Source organism: Thermobia domestica, chromosome 11 (assembly GCF_964235325.1).
Source record: "Thermobia domestica chromosome 11, izTheDome1.hap1.1, whole genome shotgun sequence".
Classification (NCBI taxonomy): Eukaryota; Metazoa; Arthropoda; class Insecta; order Zygentoma; family Lepismatidae; genus Thermobia; species Thermobia domestica.
In genome coordinates this window covers 51,515,981-51,536,886 of record NC_137464.1, presented here as the reverse complement: position 1 = coordinate 51,536,886, position 20,906 = coordinate 51,515,981, and the positions used below count along the sequence as shown (strand labels likewise).

General features: G+C 36.8%; 2 protein-coding genes across 2 annotated transcripts; both read left to right on the top strand.

Annotated features, from left to right (window-relative positions):
• Nucleotides 1-4,821: 4,821 nt before the first annotated feature.
• LOC145665131 (uncharacterized) lies at nt 4,822-7,707 on the top strand. The gene has a single exon (XM_081732410.1). The coding sequence runs from the start codon at nt 4,822-4,824 to the stop codon at nt 7,705-7,707; it is 2,886 nt and encodes a 961-aa protein (XP_081588536.1).
• Nucleotides 7,708-7,746: 39 nt separating this feature from the next.
• On the top strand, nt 7,747-9,264 carry LOC145665130 (uncharacterized). The gene has a single exon (XM_081732409.1). The coding sequence runs from the start codon at nt 7,747-7,749 to the stop codon at nt 9,262-9,264; it is 1,518 nt and encodes a 505-aa protein (XP_081588535.1).
• The last annotated feature ends 11,642 nt before the right edge of the window (nt 9,265-20,906 follow it).

Below are 20,906 nucleotides of genomic sequence, written 5' to 3'. Positions count from 1 at the left end.
ATACAGTTAATACATGAACTCACTAGAATAACTGCATTCCGCAAATCATTACTGGATCTCATTACTATTGATAGTGTAGAAACTGTATTTTTATATAGAGTTAGCGCTCCCATTGGAATTTCTGACCATAATGTTATGTATATAGTACTTAATATCAATGGTATTCCCACATCTCCACCTGAAATTATTTGTTATTGGAACTACAGATCTTTCAATGAAGAAACTAATTTATTGACATGACAAACTCATTTAAACGATAGATAGATAACAAAATTTATTTCATTAATACTTGTTAAGAACTTTATTTGATATTCATGCCCCTACTAGGAGGGTTAGGATTATAAGAACTAAAGTGCCTTTCATTCCAAGCAATACAATGTTATTCCAAGCAATACAAGCAAGCAATACAGTACGCTTTGGTGGACCACCGATGGGAAATTAGCAATATCTCGCCAAAACTTGGCGGCCCCGCAGCGACGATCAGCGGTGGTCCCACTAACTAACTAACTAGCTCCTATGGAACCCGGAGGTTCAATGCCGCGTTCACAAAAGCTCTCCATTGACATTTATCCTTAGCCAACTGGATCCAGTTTCTTCTTTGTATTCCTTTCTCTGCGAGATCGATCTTAATATTGTCCTCCCATCTGCGCCTAGGTCTTCTCGGTGGCCCCACTTCCGTTTTGAAAATTATACCACCAGTGGCAGAGACGCGACGAAACGCCAATGAACCACAATATACTGCCCCAAAATATATTAAATCGCCTATATGTGTGATTTCTTTACATTAAGATGAGTCTTGAAAAACACTAAAAAAACAGTACCCCGGAGATTCCATGAACCATTAACCTTATGATTACTATCCGCCAAGGGCACCGATTTCTCTGCAACTTTGCGGGCGGGGCATTCAGATATGTGTTTGGTTGCAGACAAGGGTATATGAGGATTTTAAGACAAAATGAATTCAAATTATGCCAAAAAAAATTGCATATGCATAAAACTACATGGAGACCTACATGAGCATTAGGGGGTCCAGGCTCCCTAGAATCGGAGCCCTTGCTAGGTGAGTGTTCTTCCGACTTCGCCACGGAGGTGAGGAAGAAAACCTTGCATGTAGAGAGATAAATCTTTGAGGTCTTTTAATTTGGTCAATCAGAGTGCACCTTTAACCGTGTATATTCGACGATAACCGTTTTGGATCAGATAAAATGCGTTCGCCATGTAATTTTATTGCAAAATGGCTCTCTCTATTTGCCTTATTTTACCTAAGTTCTTCCATATTCACTTTCTAATAATTGGCGACATTTGCCATATAAATTCATACAATTATGCGCATTCATCTCAAGTATTTCACTTCATGATGTAGAGGCAGAGGTTACTTTTGATTCCCAAAGCTGACTTTAGCAACAATTCGTCAAGAAAAAAAATAATAATAATAACCGCTTGCGCATGACTGGCGATAGTTCGTGTTGGTCCCTTCGCGATTCAACATTACGAATCGAAGAAGCGCGAACGAACATGAAGTCCTCGCTGCTACACGGTGGTAACTTCAACACCCCGACTTTAGATATCTGCGTCGACTCAACGAAACTCTGCCACCAGTGGCACTAGCGGCAATTCTTCGACGCTTCGCTATATCGATAATCGACATTAACCGGCAAGTGGATCACTAGAAGTTGGCGACATTTACGGCACGGGATAATGAGAATACGTAATCGAACACATAGGAGACTGAAAGGAGACCGTTCTCAACAAGACTGGGAAGAATATAAAATGCTACGAAACTTTACAACAATTGTACTAGTATAATAGTGGTCAATATGAAAACCGAAAATGGTTGTTTCTACAACTTCCGATGGATCAGCTCCATCAGCAAATTAAATTCTTAACTTTTGAGCCTTTATTTTCTGCCCATACCTGACAACAATTTATCAAGCAGTTGTTGAGATTTTTTGACTCTCTACTTACGGACGAACACACGAACAAATATGATAAAAATATAAGAAGAAGTTTTGGTAAACTTTAACTCCTTAAAAATTAAAAGAAAAAGAATGCTAAAAGCTACGCTGATTTGTTTTAAAATTAATCCACACTGCTTATTTATTGCACGTGCGAACTGCATAAAAGCAATACTTCAGCATTTTGGTATGAAAAACGGATTACCTGAGTCTCCTTTATGGTATTAAGTCTCTGTATTTAAGTACTCTCCGTACTCTTTGAAGTTCATGATCCCCGTGAAAATATTTGCTTGTGACTTGCTTTAGGGACAGGTACTTTCAAACTTCTTAACACCCGTGATTATCATTAGTCTGAACCATCGTAAACTTTTGAAAATGGATTAAGAAGCTACCGTTTCGCCGCCTCTAGCAACACCTCTTTTCTCTCTCTCTTTTCTTTTTTATGGATAGGCAAATAACTTTCACTATACAAACGACACAGTGTAAGTTCTGGAAGCTCAAAGAATACTATATTATAGACTTGAAGGTTTAGTAATTTTAAAACAAAATATTTGCAGGTTACACTGAAGTGCTAACTAATACTGATAAATAAGATCCAACAATAACAATATTTGTTAGAATCCTGTTAATATTTATATCATATTCTTTGTGTTATTGTGCTCCGTAAAATTTTCTACACATTTACGATTTAGTAGTAAATATAGCCTAATAACATGTATTATATTGTTAAATTTCAATGAAAACACGAATAGTGCGCGTCTGTCTTTGGCGGACAAGATCCAGGGTTCGATTCATGTTGTAAGCATATTCCGGTGGTTTGGATTTCACCTAAACTATAGGCCACGTCTCATATAGCTTCGGTGCTGTAAAGCCTGCATATAGCTTCTGCAACCTACAAAACGTGTAAAATTTATTTATGTAATTTTCGATAACAGTCTAATCTGAAAACAATGTTTGAATAAAATCACTGATAAAGTTTACTCTAATCTGGAACATTTTATACAGGTTAGAAGCTAAATCTGAAATTTCCAGAAGAAAATTTCCTCAATACATACCAAGTATTCTCTAAATATATTCTTGCTTGCATGGATGATCATTTCACAACCATCCGTACATGATTAATGTAAAATTATGTTCATTTTCTACTGATTCTTAATATTTTGTAGTGATTCGTTATAGCTGAAACTTCTTACATTGTAGTCATAGGTGAACAACTAGTGTATACGATTTCCAATCGGGAAGTTAAACTTTCAATACCGAGGATGGCATTTCTTTTTTTCAATATTAGTGTTGCTCGTGAGACAAGATTGTGTGTTGTCTCGTCTCAAAATGGTGTCGTTAAAAGTTCTGTCTTGTCTCAAAAAGTTTATATGTTTGTATTGGAACAATTCTGTCTCGTATTTCGTTATAAAACTTCTGCCTCGTTTTGTCTCGTTATCAAAACCAGTCAAAACACACTTCTCCAAACTACAAAACATGTAAAATATATTGATGCAATGTTCGACAACATGAAATGAAATGAAATCTAAGTTTTACGTCCCATGGTTATGCCGGTTAGGCTAAAGAAGACGGTGATGATGAGAAATGAGTGAAATGGTGGAATGAAGAAAGTGGGAGGAAACGGGAGAATCCTAAGAAAACCTACGAGCGTGATGTTTGTCTACCACAAAGTCCATACGGCGCGAGCTGGGATCGATCCAGAGACCCCAAACACCGCCACCATGCCCGAAATGTTCAAAAATTGGAAACTACATTTGAATATAATTATTGATAAAGTTTACTCTAATCTGGAATTTCTCATACAAGTTAGAAGATACGATCTGGAGTTTTCCAACGAAAATTTCCCCAATACATACCAAGTGTTGTTTAAACATATTTCTTTCACAACCTTATTACGAAAGATACAATATTCTAGAATGACAAGAATTTCGTATCGTCTACCACATACAATATCTTGAATTCAGAAGTAGAGTTGTACCCAGAAACTCGCTTGGGGGGAGGAGCGTTCAGACCGTTGCCACTTACTAAAATTAATGCGAAAATTGCTATTTAATCTCTGGTAGGTCTTATCTTTTCCGTTTCATCAGAGTTTTTAAAGGGGAACCACGCACCAGGAATATTATTAATCGTTACTAGAATAAATACCTACTCCTGCTGAATATAAGAAAGCGAAAACATATCCTGTACCTAAAACTCTTCAATCAAACTTTATATCATCAATCGAATAATATAATACTTTTAGTAATATTGCACGATAGTTTCGATGTAGGGAGAAAAGTTTCTACCCTGTAGGAAGCTTGTCTGGTGCCGAGCATCATCTAAACATCTGAGTTAACTTTGTTCCCAGTTTTGCTTTGATACATGAACAATACTTAAATAGCAATACTTCTTTGTTCGGGCCGATCGCCCTTCCTTGAAGATCTGGTCCTCAAATAGTATTTTTTCCCTCCTGCAGAGGGCTCCGGGGTTCACTTTTGTCAACCCTCGAAATTTCTTTCTTTTGAGCGGACAAGTGTGTTTTTAAAAAAGAGCCGTTAGACCAGTTGCTTTTGTGTGTGCGCGTCCCTATGATGTGAACTTGTGGTCGTCGTCGTGCCTACAGTGTTTTAGTGGACAATACAGCTTCCATTGTTTGAATTTAATGTGTTCCTACAGTTAATTAATTGTTTGATCCTGTTATTAATAAATAATATATATTCAGTTATAGAACTTTCTAATTTAAATATATGTGCATAGCAAAATACCTTTGCTTGGTTCGTACATATTTAATGGTCCTCCGGTCGTGGATCAGTGTAGGACACAGTCATTACAGACAGAGTGTGAGTGATTTCAATTAAAACATTTTGTGTCGTGCGAACAAATAACTATGGAAGCTCTAGCAATCAAAAAACGGACTCTGAAAGCGAAAATTACGCGGGAGGAGAAAGCGATCGCTGCTTTATCGGCAACAGAAACCAGCTTCATTGCGGTTCACCAGGGAAGGGTCAGTGACCTTCAACAGGATTGTTCGAAGCTTCTGGATGAAATTGCAACCATTTCAAATGACGAGCAGTTTCAAAAAGAAGAAGAAGAGCTAGCGGAGATGGACAATCGATTACTGAAGATGTGTGTGGTGCTAAGGGATTTACAAGTTGTGGAAAACAGTTCGGTTTCTTCTTCAGAAACAAAGCAAAGTAGTGAGGTGAAATTGCCAAAAATACAGTTACCCACATTTACAGGTAATTTGTTCGAGTGGCTTTCCTTCCACGATTTGTTCGTAGCCTCAGTACACAGCAACGATAAATTATCTGGTGCTCAAAAACTGCAATATCTAAAAACATCCCTGAAGGGGGAGCCAGCCCAACTCCTTCAGGCGATGCAAATTACGAACAGTAATTACAAAGAAGCATGGGACATTCTGAACGCGCGGTATCACAATAAACGTGAAATTGTGAACTCAATTCTCAAACGCTTAATTACGCAACCACCCATCCAACAAGAATCGGCAACGGCGTTGCGTAAATTAATTGACACAACGATGGAGTGTACTCGATCGCTGAAAGTGCTTGAGCAACCAGTGGAGCACTGGGACGCGGTTTTAGTTTATCACACCGCGGATAAACTAGACAGTGAGACGCGAAGACAGTGGGAACTTTCGTTAAATTCCAGTGAACAGCCATCTTTCGACAAGCTGGCGGCATTTCTGGCTGTTTCGACCAATGGGAAGACTCGACACTTCGCAAGCAGTGATACAGTGAAAAACCGAGAAAAGAGGCTTGCATCTTCTCATGTGACAACTGCACAACGGACTCAAAGTTTGTGTGAACTATGTAATTCAAACCATCCACTATACAGGTGTTCCGAGTTCGTCAAACGTTCAGTGGCGGAGCGTATCGCGCTCGTGAAAGAAAAGAACTTGTGTTTCAATTGTATGCGCAAGTCTTGTCGGAAGGACAGTTGTTCATCCGGAAATTGCCGCAAGTGTGACAAAAAGCACAATACAATGTTACATTTCGAACGAGATGATGCGTTACCAGAGCATGATTCTAGTGTCACGTCACATTTTGCTTCCGAAGCAAGTGTGCCGCATGTTCTGTTGTGTACAGCGATTGTAAAAATAAAGGGAAAAAACAGTGTGTCATATCCCTTCAGAGCTCTACTAGACTGTGCGTCAGAGACTAGTTTTGTAACCGAAAAGTGCGTGCAAAAGCTCGGACTACAAAAAATAAAATCCAGTGTGGTGATCTCGGGCATAACGGGAGCAGGGGTAGGATCTGCAAAAGCGATGGTGGACATGCAGTTTCAGCCGTTTGGTCAGATGAACGAAACGTTCGAAACAAGAGCGATTGTAGTGACGAAGGTAACATCTGATCTCCCAAAGCAACCCTGTGCCAGTGCTTCACATTGGCCACATTTGAAAGGGTTAAAGCTAGCGGACCCCACTTACAATATAGTAGGCCCTATTGACGTGCTTCTTGGAGCGGATGTGTTTCCATTATTAATGCTCAGTGGAAAGCGTGTTGGACCACCGGGTACACCCGTAGCTCTAGAGACTGTTCTTGGTTGGGTGCTTACTGGTAGCGTAGGTACCACAAGTGGAGCCGTAACAGTGGCGGCATATCGTGCGTCATGTGAAGTGGACACAACCCTTCGTAAGTTTTGGGAGCTAGAAGAAGTTACTCCCAAAAAATTCTTGTCCGAAGAAGAGAAGAACTGTGAAAAGCATTTTGCAGATACCCACTACCGTAACGAATATGGCCGTTATGTAGTGAGATTACCATTCAAGGAGAATGCGTCGCCCTTGGGAAAATCACGTGACATTGCAGTCAGAAGATTGTTACATTGTGAACGCAAGTTAGCAAAACAGCCTCAACTTCAGGAACAATATCGTGCGTTCATGGAAGAATATCTGAGGTTGGGGCACATGGAGCTTGTTCCCCCAGAAGAGAAGAACGTGGCACCTGAGAAGAGCTGTTACCTCCCCCACCACGCAGTTCTAAAACCCACGAGTTCAACAACCAAATTACGAGTGGTCTTTGATGGCAGTGCGAAGACAACATCCGGGGTTTCTCTCAATGAACGGCTAATGGTGGGTCCGAAGCTACAAGACGACGTTTTCCCACTTTTGGTGCGATTTCGTGGACATCAAGTGGCCTTATGCGCGGACATTGCCAAAATGTATCGGGCAGTGATAGTAAATAGAAAAGATGTTGACTTTCAAAGAATTGTGTGGCGCAATTCCGTGAACTCTCCTGTAGAAGACTACCGATTATTAACGGTGACATACGGAACTGCCTCTGCTAGTTTTTTAGCTACTAGATGCCTCCAACAGATAGTAGCAGACGAAGGTGAAAACTATCCCTTGGCAGCAAGTGTACTAGTGAGGGACTTCTTCATGGACGATTTTCTGGGTGGCTGTAAAACTGTGCGCGAAGCGATCGAACTCCAACAACAGCTAATTCAGTTGCTGGAAAAAGCAGGCTTCGAGTTGCGAAAATGGGCATCCAGTGAACCGGAAGTGCTAGAGGCCGTACCGTCTGATATGCGCGAAGTGTCTGTGCCTTTCAAGTTCAACGATGACAACACCATCAAGACCCTCGGAGTGCAGTGGTCACCAGTCAGTGACGAGTTTGGATTCAGTGTTTCTCCCCCCTTGCAGCGCGACGTGTGGACCAAGCGCATGATACTCTCTGAGATAGCCAAAATCTTCGATCCACTTGGTTTCCTTTCACCGGTAACCATCAAGGCGAAGGTGCTTCTGCAGTCGTTGTAGAAGGAAAACTTGGGATGGGATGAAAACCTACCTAGTTCAATGTGCGCAGAGTGGGAAGAATATTGCAAGGAACTGTCGCTATTAGAGGAAGCAAAGGTTGCGCGGTGCATCATACCTCCCAACACTCGAAAATGTCAAGTAATTGGCTTTTCAGATGCCAGCGAGCGGGCTTATGCTGCAGTGGCGTATTTGCGGGCAGAGCTTTCAAACGGAACGGTCAGTGTGCAGCTAATTGCTGCAAAAACAAAGGTGGCTCCAATTAAAACTGTTTCTCTCCCTCGATTGGAGTTGTGCGCTGCATTATTGCTGGCGAAGTTGCTCAACGCAATCTCAAACGCCCTTGTGTTTGAGGTGCAAGAGGTAAAAGCATTTACCGATTCACAGGTTGTGTTGGCATGGATTACTTCTTCCCCGGACAAATGGAAAACATTTGTGGCGAATCGTGTCGCGGAAATCCAAGAAACAGCTCGTGCAGCGGAATGGTGTTTTGTAGACGGCTTGCTAAACCCTGCTGATTGTGCCTCCAGGGGTGTGAACCCTAGTGAATTATTGTGTCATTCATTGTGGTGGAACGGTCCCAACTGGTTGTATGATGCAGTGTTGCCAATGGCTGCAGGACCACCCCTCATATCTGACAAGGTGACGGAAGAAAGAAAAAAGTGTGTCAGTGCTATGTGTGTAACTACAGTGGATGATATCACTAGCCGTTATTCATCTCTGCTGAAAGTGAAACGCGTTGTAGCCTGGTGTCGTCGCTTTGTCTACAACTGCAGAAACCCCCTTCAAAAGCTTCAAGGCCCATTAACAGCAGAAGAGCTGGAAGGTTCTTTAAGGTGTTTAGTGAAAGAAGTTCAAAAGCAAGCATTTTCTGAGGAACTGGAATGTTTGAAAAATGGCCAACCCCTCCCACCTAAAAGTCGTGTTTTGTGTCTAACTCCTTTCATTGATAGTGATGGGCTTTTGCGTGTTGGAGGAAGACTGCAAAATGCAAAAATCACTATAGACAAAAGACATCCGGTTTTATTACCAAAACAGCACAAACTCACAGAGCTTTTGATTCAGAGGGAGCACCTCAATACGCTCCACGGGGGTCCTCAACTAGTTTTGTCACTTCTTCGCGAAAGATTCTGGGTTGTTGGTGCGAGAAATTTAGTAAGAAACATTATCCGAAAATGTGTAAGGTGTCATCGGTTCGAGACCAGTACAGAAACTCAAATCATGGGACCGTTGCCCCCGGCTCGTGTAAACCCGAGTAGATGCTTTTCTCACACAGGTGTAGACTATGCGGGACCATTGCTATTGAAAAACAGTCATGGGCGAAGCCGAATGAAATACAAAGCATACATCGCTCTTTTTGTATGTTTTGCTACTAAAGCAATACACCTTGCGCTAGTGTCTGACGCAAGCGGTGCGTCACATTTAGCGGCGTTAAAACGCTTTGTATCTCGAAGAGGGCTCCCTAGTGATATGTATAGTGACTGCGGCAAGAATTTCGTAGGAGCTAATAAAGAACTCAGAGACCTGATCCAACACAGTGTGCATACGAAGGGAAACTAGCTGACTTCTTCCTACCTGAGTGAAAAGGGCATAAGATGGCATTTCAATCCCCCCTCTTCCCCTCATTTTGGTGGTTTGTGGGAGGCTGGTGTGCGTAGTGTGAAACACCATCTTAAAAGAATTGTGGGTAATGCAACTCTGAGTTATGAGGAGATGAACACCATCCTGACCCAGATAGAAGCAATTTTGAATTCACGTCCGCTTATCCCCTTATCTGAAGAACCTAATGACCTATCTGCGCTAACACCGGCACATTTCCTTATAGGAGAACCGATGCTTGCTGTTCCGACACAAGATTTCACCTTGTCAAAAATGTCCCACCTGAAGAGATGGCAATTAGTGCAGCAAATGGTACAACACTTTTGGCAGCGCTGGTCTCAAGAGTATTTATCCCGTCTACAGCAGAAGCCAAAGTGGTGGACCCGACGTGATAATCTCAAAGAAGGAGACTTGGTGCTATTAAAGGAACCTCACCTCCCCCCTCTACAGTGGAGGCTAGGTCGTGTCAAGGACATCCATAGTGGTAGCGATGGTCTTGTGCGAACTGTCACCGTAAGAACAGCCGCTGGGGATTTAAGGCGCCCCATTGTGAAGCTCTCTCGTGTACCGTTTGATGCAAACAGATAGATATACTCTGCATTCAAATATCAACATTTCATATTGTGTTTATGATACTCTTATTCATATTTCGTGTTTTGATTTTCATTTTTTTTCTTTTTCATGTTGTGCTTATATTATTTCTCTCATATTTAGTGTCTCGATTTTCTTTACTTGTTTATTTTGTATATACATATTGGGTTGTTTTCTATTTTGTTGCATTACATTTCTTATTATAATATTCATGTTCTTGAAACGCGAGCATTTCAAGGTGGGGGCTATGTTCGGGCCGATCGCCCTTCCTTGAAGATCTGGTCCTCAAATAGTATTTTTTCCCTCCTGCAGAGGGCTCCGGGGTTCACTTTTGTCAACCCTCGGAATTTCTTTCTTTTGAGCGGACAAGTGTGTTTTTAAAAAAGAGCCGTTAGACCAGTTGCTTTTGTGTGTGCGCGTCCCTATGATGTGAACTTGTGGTCGTCGTCGTGCCTACAGTGTTTTAGTGGACAATACAGCTTCCATAGTTTGAATTTAATGTGTTCCTACAGTTAATTAATTGTTTGATCCTGTTATTAATAAATAATATATTTTCAGTTATAGAACTTTCTAATTTAAATATATGTGCATAGCAAAATACCTTTGCTTGGTTCGTACATTCTTTGATATTGTTTAGTTGATATTTACGCGGCTTGAGAGCAAAATATACCAACACTTGCATAATATAAATGTTTCTCATATAAGGATTTTTAAAAACCAATATACAGTTGATTTATCTAAAGCAAACCCGTGATACCGAGAGAAATTAGACACACAGTGAACAGTGAACATACAGTATTATTTAACACCCGATGAGTCAAAAGTTTTAAGTAGCAAACTGATGGTAAATTACTGATTAAAATTCAACAACATAAATTTTATAAAAATTAAAGACCTTAAAGTTTTTGTATTTTTAGATAGTCTGCTTTCTGTGGATCAAAAGATTCAATATATAACATTCAATCAAAAATTTTTTTGCGAAAGTACGAAAACTTGATTTAAGGGCCGTTCAAAAATTTTGTGGCTCCTGATCCAAGATCCAATATATTCCAAATAAAAAATTTCTTGTACAGTTCACAGCAAAAAACCTGCAACATGAGCATGTAAGCTTATTGTAAAACGACGGTCTTTTGCTCCAAAATAAGTGTACATGGGAGGACACCGAGGTTTCTCCTGGCGTGATTCGTGCCACTTAGACGTTATGTTGATTCCCTGCGCTGTTAGGCGTAGTTTCACAATAAACTTACATGATCATGTTGCAGGTTTCGTGCAGCAGACTGTACATCTTATATCTGGAGAACTACATATTATGTATTCAAATCTAAACTATCACTTCACTCAGTATGATGTGCTTATTCTGCAGAAAATACAAAAACTTGATTTAGGGATCATTCAAAAATTTTGTGGCCCCTGATCCAAGATCCAATATATTTCAATCGAAAAATTTCTTTTACGCCTTATATCTGGGGAACTACATATAGTGTAACCAAACCCAAACTATCACTTAACTCAAACTATCACTTATTCCGCAGAAAATACGAAAACTTGATTTAGGGGCAGTTCAAAAATTTTGTGGCCCCTGATCATAAAACTTATTGGCCAAGATCGCAATCTTTGATGCATTTTTATCATTCCTAAAATTCTTGGCCAAGATCGTAAACTTTTCATCCATTTTTTTAATCATTCCTAAAATTCTCCGGTCATAAAATTTCCCGGAAAAATCTCTACAACATATCTCTTGAAACAATGGTGTTCGCTGTTACTCAATAATGGAAACTCGATGTATTAAAAACCACACACATTTCAATTTCGAGTGTTCAGAATCTAATAGAAGTGTTTGTGTTCACAAAGTAATAAATAAATAACCAGAAAAAGGAAAAGAAAAAAGCAATTGCTGTAAGGCTTAAATAGTAATACTTGTTTAATTGATATTTACACGGTTTGAGAGCAAATATACAAGCACCTGCACTAGATAAATATTACACAAATAAGTATTTTTTTTTTAAAAAAAAATCAATATACAGTTGAACTTTATTAAACCATTCTATCAATTAAAAAATAATTCCTAATATTGGATGTAGTTTTGTTTTTTAAACAAACAAGGATTTTTTTTAAATTTAAATATTACATGCTCTATATTTCGATTCTAACCGAGATGCGTGTATACACGTTTGTGGGTATGATGAATCATGTGCAGAAATGAAGAATAGAAACCAGATTGAGTGACATTATAGGAAAACTCATTTTATTTTTTTCACTATTTTCTTTCTGTTCTTTTTGTTTATTAGAAGGAATCGAGCGATATATTTATTTGTAGCTGAGCTTATGATCTATCAAAAAAGGTAGCCATTACAACACGTCTAACAATGCAATTTTACATCAATAGAATTCACATATAATTGGATTTAGGTTTCTAGGCATGTTAGCTCGTTACGTACATATATGGGATGACGTCCCTCGGCGATAACACTATCCGAGGAAGGGGAAGGAAGTTAGAATTGGGAACGGAAGGAAGCAGCCTAGGACCTGTATTTTACGTACCATCTCAACATCTGCCTGTTGTGAATTAGGAAAACCCAGGAAAATCTCGCTCAGGATGACTGCTCTGAAAAGCTTTTATATATTTTCGACGCGGGATGAAACCAGGAAGCGCTCACAACACAGGGGAAAGCCTTAGAAACTACACTACTCGGCGCCATAACATTTATAATTGAAATTTCAAATACTGCATAGGTGCAAAATATTTTTTGTTGAAAAAAGATTACTACCAAAAAACTTGCAAAGAGACAGAATCATCACTATATCATATTTCCTACAATCACTGGAGCTCGTTCGTAGCTATTTAGCTAGAATATGCGTCTTCGAGATCCGGTTTTGATAACCAGTGGGAGCTCATGTGGTTTGGATCCTACGTTCAGCTATAGGTCCATGTTTCAAATAGCTTCGGTACTGAAAGTGATGCTGAACTTCATACCAAGCAAACAACATCAATTGTTGGTTGACTGGGATTAGGAACTAGATTTCTAGGCTCTTGGCATCTATGGCTATGTTAGCCCCTCGATAATCATAATAGCCGAAGAAATAGAAGGAAGAAAGAATTGAGGAAGAAAGGAAGCGCCCTGGAACCTATATGTTAGGTACCATCCCGGCATTTTCCCGGTGTGAATGAGGAAAACCCATGAGAGCCTCATTCAGTATGGCTGGCCTGGAAAGGCTGTTACACTTTATTCGACCGAATGTCTCCACCGTCAAATTGTTGGTTGATTATTTACTGTTGGCTTTTATGTATTTTAGTAACTTCTTGTTTAAGTTTGTTATATTAATACATAAGACCTGATAACACTGAAAAAGTGACAAGTAAGTGTGTGTGTGTTTGATGGCGGTGTGCAAGGCCATGAAAGCGGACTTGTGACGGCATTAAATTGTTCTGTGTAAAATTGAAACAAATGTGTAACATCATTTCAAATTACAGTCCACATTTTTTTATATATAACGACTTCTGTCATTTAGAATCTAAAACCAGAACGAAACATTTACCGCAAAATAAATACCTTCCATGCACTTCCGTTACTTTTCCTTGTTTTCAGGTACGAATTCTCATTTTTATTTTAATTAATCAGTTTAATTCTTCTATTTCTTTGTTAGCTTCTATCAAATTATTAACAATACCAAGTTATTTCATATAATATTCTATCAAGTTTATTTGCCTCTTTTTAAATATCCAAATTTCGTTTGCCTTTGCCTAATCCTTTTTTTTTTTTTTTGTTAAAAAAAGATAAATAAACTTTATATATGACGAAATTTTTTAATATAAGGATTTTTTAGTTTATCCAGGAGGAAAGGTTCGAATTTTCTGCCTATCCTAATATATATATATATATATATATATATATATATATATATATATATATATATATATATATATATATATATATATATATATATTCTAGAACATTTCGTTTATATTACAAACATCAATATTGTATCTATAATCCTCTACTATGGTATAAGTCATTTGTCTGTGGAAAACCCACAAGAGATCCTTACAGTATGACATAATTAATTTGTCCTTTAAAACATATCATGTTGAACTCTCTGAGGACAATTTTGTCATAAACGAATGACGATTTTGTTCATACGTATTTCATATATAAACGTTTTCATTAGTAGTAAAACAATGTGGTATATGTTCTCATGAAAATGTCCAAAAACAACCTGGTGGCAAGTTTTCTTCTTATAAAGTTTTTCGAAAACGCCTTATAATTTTATTGATATTTCTTAAATAAATATTTCACGAATAACTGCATAATAATGCAATCTAAGTTAAGAAATTGGACCGAGAAAGTTTGGTGCGGTGGTTTTTATCTCTTATTCATTTTTTAATTCCTAATAATCTCCATTAATATCCGTAATGACCGTTTACAGTCATTCTTCAGCCTTTACATCTATTCATGCTTCTGTACGTACACAATGAAATTAATCCTCACAAAAAGCACTTGATGGGTTTCCTTCCGTTTCAATACAATTTGTTAAGTCCTATTCAAGGTATCTTTTCATCTTCCTAACTAGTATTTCCAGTATTATACTATTTTCCAATTTATTCAACACTTTTTAGTTTTGTTTTTCTTTCCTTTTACTTAATTATCTTCATTCCTTTCTGTTTCAAACATAAAACTAATTCCTTCCTTATTATTGGGATAAATTCTAACAAGGCTTCTAAAGTCCAACTTCTTTCTTAAATATTATTAAGTTTTAATTACCTACAAAATTTGCTATGAAGAAAATTAAGAGATGATGTGACCCTGTTTCGTTAGTGAATTGTCAAGGGGTGAAAAATAAAATTTTGTGGTGCTTTCTCGTGGATATGTGATTAGCATATGTGCCTTCAACGTAGAGACACCGGTTTGATTTCCAACAGTTCATACAGGCTAGGAACTGAAATGGGATGTTAAACCATCAATCAAATAATCTTAAAAATATAAATCTGGAACAATTCGTTATGTCAATCTAACTCACGAGTGGTGTAAAAGTAAGGATTTCTATGAGTATTTCTATGACCTCGGAACATAGAGGATAATCCGAACTAATTGAGACCACAGGTAGTTCGGATTTTCAAATTGTTCGGATTTTCGAAAATGAACAAGAAAATGCCATTTAGGCTTAAATACAGTATACTATACGGTATGCTCTTCTATCGATACTGTGGTACAGTAATTACAATACCGTACTACTTACATTTAATGTTTCTGAAGAACTTGCTCATACACTAAATTACACTGTTATTGTAACTCACACTTAAAACTCAACTTTTATAGGCCTAAGAGAAAATAAAAATATGTATTACAAACAATTACATAGGAATGAACTTCTGTAAAAACACTGACTTCATACAACGCCAACGGACAACCCTATTGTTTGTTTATCGCTAGCGCTAAGACAAAATGTAAAAAGCTTCTAGAGATCGCGTTCGGATTTTTGACGTCCTACTGTATAATAATTTAACATTTATCTTTCATGAATACTAAAATTGTAAAACAGTAAGATAATATTTTAATATTTCTCTTCCATAAATTGTTGCTAGTTGTAAATATATGTTACGGTAATTCAAGATATGTCTTCCATAAATGTCAGTTGTAAAGCTGTGAGATGCTAATTTTAAAATTTCTTCTAAGTTGCGTGCAATCAAATAAATTCTTTCATTGTTAACTTACACACGACTAGGGCTATCAACAATATACGAATATCAACAATATTGTGATTTATTTGTTTGTTAGTCAAGGAATCCCAGATACAGACAACTCAAGAAAAATCAATAACAATAATAATATGAAAGAATCTAGACGAAATTCGGCTAGAATATACTTTAAAATTAGGCACTAGCAGTACCTACATTTTCTGATGACGAAAATCACACTGAAAACTATCCCAAGTGCGAGGCAATACTTTTCAATGTCCACTTATTAAATAGTCCAAAAACCAACATAATCAATCTTCCACATCATCCTGTCAAATCAAGGAATGATAGCGATTCGTTTATTATCCGCACGAGGCCTATTTATGTTATATTTTGTAGTGCTTGTGATACATAATTTCGTGTTTTGGAATTTATTCAGTTCTCAAAATTTTAATTTTGACATAACTAATCTGAAATATGCGACTTTGAAATGAAATTAATAACTTATTGAAACATCGTCATGCTTGAATATTTTAAAAGAAATGTGTAGAAATGTATATCTCAAATAGAATGTTTTACTCAGGTAATGGTGTAGGAATAAATCTTGGTACGCGCTTAAAAGATAGTGAAAGCAGAATTTGTTGATGTTAGAGTTATGATGTTAAGACTTAAAGGAAAAACGATGGATCTGTTGGTGTTACAGACATATGCACCTACCACCTGGAACACAAGTGAAGAAGTAGAGGGAAATTATGAGAAAATAGAAGAAATTATGTACAGGAAGAAGACGAGTGCATACGTAATTGTAATGAGATATTTCAATGCAGTTGTGGATGGGCAATATTAACGAAAAGATTAGCAGAAGACCGTTAATCATGGAGGCTTCTCAGTTGCGACAAGTGAACTGTCAATGATGGCAGAATACTTATGATGATAATGATGATATGTTTTTCAAGAAATTGATACTTTTACTGGAGAAATACGTTCGGGAAAAGTACTCAGAAAGAAGATCAGACTAATTAGTGTTTGAAACTTGATACTTTGCGATCTCATGTAATGTTTACGTCAGCATTATAGTAAAGATGTTGAATCTCTTCCCTGTTGTGTTTGTTCAAGTGCAGTACACAACATGTATAATATATTCTTTAAGGATAGAATCTGATTCATATAAAACCTCGTTCATGTCTTGAGAATAACAGGTTGAAAAATCCAGTTGTAACATCATTAATCACGGAGTCTCGTTTCTGCTGTCATCAGCAGTTCACAGCAAGGACTTCTTGCAACGACACTCGTCTTCCGCTTTCTTTCCCGTGAATCATCAACAAACCAAACAACCATCGAATCACAAAAGAGAATAAAGGGAGATATAAAGAATCTAGTGTCGCCAACTGTACAATAATAAATATAACCCAGACTTGTCAGGATGTACGAAAACAATTTATGGGTTCAAGGCATGAAGTTGATTTCCATTCACACTTGTTGTCTTGGGTATAGTGTATTATTGGCTAAGTTTCGTCACTTAGTTGATGATGGGTTGATACATCTTTTCTTCAAATCAACAAAAAATACATCTTTTCTTCAAAACGCCTGAGTTTTCAATATCATAAGAAGTCGGAGTATCTTTGTATCGGGGGAATTGTAACTGGTATGTGGAAGAAAATACCTAAGATACATACCATGGTATCCTTTAGTCCTAATTCTCAATCTACCTGTAGAGTCCAGCTTCTCAGACACATATATAGACATAGATAAAGCCAGTTTATAGCTCCCAGTGAGATGAATAGGCATCTAGAATCTACTTTAAAATACTTTACCTGTATCTCTTGAAGTTAAATCTTTTGAATTATTTAATAAAAAGTGCAATATTTCTTCTGTGTTCATAATGTACACTTCTTCCTCTTTCCTGAAATTTATAATCTTCATTTTGATTGATTCTTTCAAGCAGACCTATTTTCTTATTGGGTGAATTTATTTTGATTTGCGTTCTTCTGATTAAAGATCAAATTTCGTATGCAATTCTTATGCAACTTCTTGAAGTTCTTTCAAGCAGACCTATTTTCTTAATGGGTGAATTTATTTTGATTTGCGTTCTTCTGATTAAAGATCAAATTTCGTATGCAATTCTTATGCAACTTCTTGAAATTCTTTCAAGCAGACCTATTTTCTTAATGGGTGAATTTATTTTGATTTGCGTTCTTCTGATTAAAGATCAAATTTCGTATGCAATTCTTATGCAACTTCTTAAAGTTCTTTCAAACAGACCTATTTTCTTAATGGGTGAATTTATTTTGATTTGCGTTCTTCTGATTAAAGATCAAATTTCGTATGCAATTCTTATGCAACTTCTTGAAGTTATTTCAAGCAGACCTATTTTCTTATTGGGTGAATTTATTTTGATTTGCGTTCTTCTGATTAAAGATCAAATTTCGGATGTAATTCTTATGCAACTTCTTGAAGTTCTTGCAGATCATATCCTCATCCTCTGATTGGTAAAGTCAATGAATTTACCGTTTCATGATTGGATTCAAATGAAGTTACCGTTTTCTGTATTTAATTAGCTAGTATCGGATCATTTTCATTCTAATAACACTACACATACACCAATTTTTTTCATTTTCATATTAGTCACATCTAATTTTGTCTCTTGCATCTTCTTGATTTTCCACGTTTCTGCTTCATACAACATGGCCAGACCTCATTACAATATTCTAGGCTCATATATTCTCTACGGTCTTTATCACAAGAAACAGGCACTATCTCCTAGTTCATCCACCCTATCTTCATTATGCAGCCTATTTCAGCATAAAAACGACGACCATTCCTTATCATCGTCGAACCCTAGATATTTAAAAGTCCCACCTTTCTTTAGATTCTATCCTTCTAGTTGCACTTTTGCTTCATCTCTTTCTTCAAAGTGCATATACTTTCGCTGTATCTTCTTCTTCTAGTTCCTTCTTACTTACCTTACTTACTGACTTCTAAAATCGTCTGTCCCCTTAGCCTCCTCTTTGATCTTCTGGTTTGTACTCTGTCTACTGTTTATGTTACCTAAGATAATATGATCTGCCAACAATATATATCAACGGGATGAATATCTAATTGCTTCAGAAAGGATGTCAATTACTAGGGCGAAAACATACGGACTTAAGGAAGAATCTCGTTATAAACAAACTCTGAGAAGTATCTAACTAATAGCATTGATGTAACTCCTTAATATATATCAAGAATCAAATTTACATTATTTTCTTTGACTCCCAGCTTACTTCTTAGGCAGATTCATTGTGGGTATTCCTATACTTCATTCCACTCAATGATCTAACGAAATGTTTATGTAATCATAAATTTTATCAAAAAATGACATATCAGTTTTCGGTCGGTCTAAAAAATATATTTTATTCCTTTGGTCTTTGTTGTATTCTAGAATAACTGCTCAGAATAGATGTCATTTAGTTAGATTCTGGAACTACCAGCTAAGGAATATGGGAACTTTAGAAACTTTTGAAGTGTTAGTCTTTTGAGATTTTCCTCCACGTCAGTGCTTCGTGGCTCCCCATTGATCGTTGTCCACAAAAATAAGCATAAAAGTAAATTTGTGATCTAGAAGATTTCAGAAGAAATCTAAATTAAAAATTCGTCATCTGCTACATCTATACTTACGATCAATTATCAACCTTACTTACCATCGACATAAAGAAATGTCATAATCTGTCAACCTTACAAAATTTGGTTTGAAGGCCATTCAATCTCTTACAACTTCAACTCGAAAATTTTCTGGCCCTTTTAATCTAATTCAACCTCATTGCTAGGAGAGATACACTGAAAAGGATGCCAACCTCTAATTAATCTGTGAGCAAAATGTATTACAACTTTAATCTTTTTTGAGCTTCTTCGTGGCTAAGCGGTTAGCGTACGCGCCTTTGGTATGGGAGACCCAGGTTCGATTCCCGGCGGGAGCTCATGTGGTCCGGACTCCACGTCCCATATAGTCTACCTGCTGAAAGGGACGTTAAACTCAAGCTCAACTCAATTCATCGCGTTTTACACTGCCATAATTTTGTCATGTGTTTGGTACAATCTTTGCCCTTCCCATTGACCTAGTGACTATCACACTTCGTTCAGGACTGTAACCCGGGAGGAAGCATTAAACGTACGTATTACAGTGCTTTGGATTTGACTTTTAAATTTCATATCTCCGTCTCTTATAGTCTCGATGCTAAAAAGTGAAACTAAATTTTAAAAAAATGACAAACGAAGCTCTTTTCTTTTCAGTACAACGCTTTGAGACTAGCTTAATTTTAAATTCAGGTCACTAGCCCTTCGTAGTATCAGCAACAGTTGTAGAATACTATACTATGTGTAACGATACAATGGTCTTCGTTGTTGTGTACTAGAATAGACTAGAGCTGGGACTAGAAGGTTATGCTCTTCCTATTTATGTAACAAGTGATTTATAAATATTAGATGTCAGCCGAAAAAGATAACAAATACGATCAAACTTCTTGGATATGGAAGAATCTAATTACTATTTATAAATATAATGTCTCCAGTAAATATATATATATATATATATATATATATATATATATATATATATATATATATATATATATATATATATATATATATATATATATATATATATATAATCTTTAACGAAAATCTTAATAGCAACTATGATGTCTCAATGCATTTATGACTATTAGTTAGCTGTGAATTAAAATCTTTCATAGTTTATTAAACTTGGCAGCCTTCACGATTAGTCTGCCATATAGTGCACTTTCGGTATATCTTAAGCTTTGAGGCTTTACTCAATGAATAAACAACTTGACAACTTCTTAACAAAATGTCCAATAATTGTTCGATTTAATATAGAGGCAATGAAAGATTATTTATATACAGTGTTCTAAATATTGTCGGAAGGCCATTCTATATCTGAATATCATGCTCTTATGTAAAAAAGGCAATTCAACAAGGGTTTACTGAGGACAACAATACTAAGTGAAAGTTAATATTCAAACGTGAATGACTTATATCAATAAGAATAAATAATTCATTATTATTTATTAATTATTGCAAAATTAGTAGTTTGAATCTGTAATCATCATAAATGACAATATTTATTTACGCATATAAATGTGTCAGATAATGGATTAAGATCTTAAATTAACTCGGTAGTATAGTTTACTTAAAAGATAGGAAATAAGAACTGTATTCAATAGCATTCTTGAATGCTACAAAGGCAGGTGCTAAGTTTTTATTGCGACGCAATTATTAATATTGTAAAATAACTTTAATACTGGCAGATTAAATTACTATCTTGAGTTATAATTACTGCAGG

What these genes read in the sequence shown, in the direction of transcription:
- LOC145665131 (XM_081732410.1), top strand. Translation starts at nt 4,822, where the DNA reads ATGGAAGCTCTAGCAATCAAAAAACGGACTCTGAAAGCGAAAATTACG.
- LOC145665130 (XM_081732409.1), top strand. Translation starts at nt 7,747, where the DNA reads ATGTGCGCAGAGTGGGAAGAATATTGCAAGGAACTGTCGCTATTAGAG.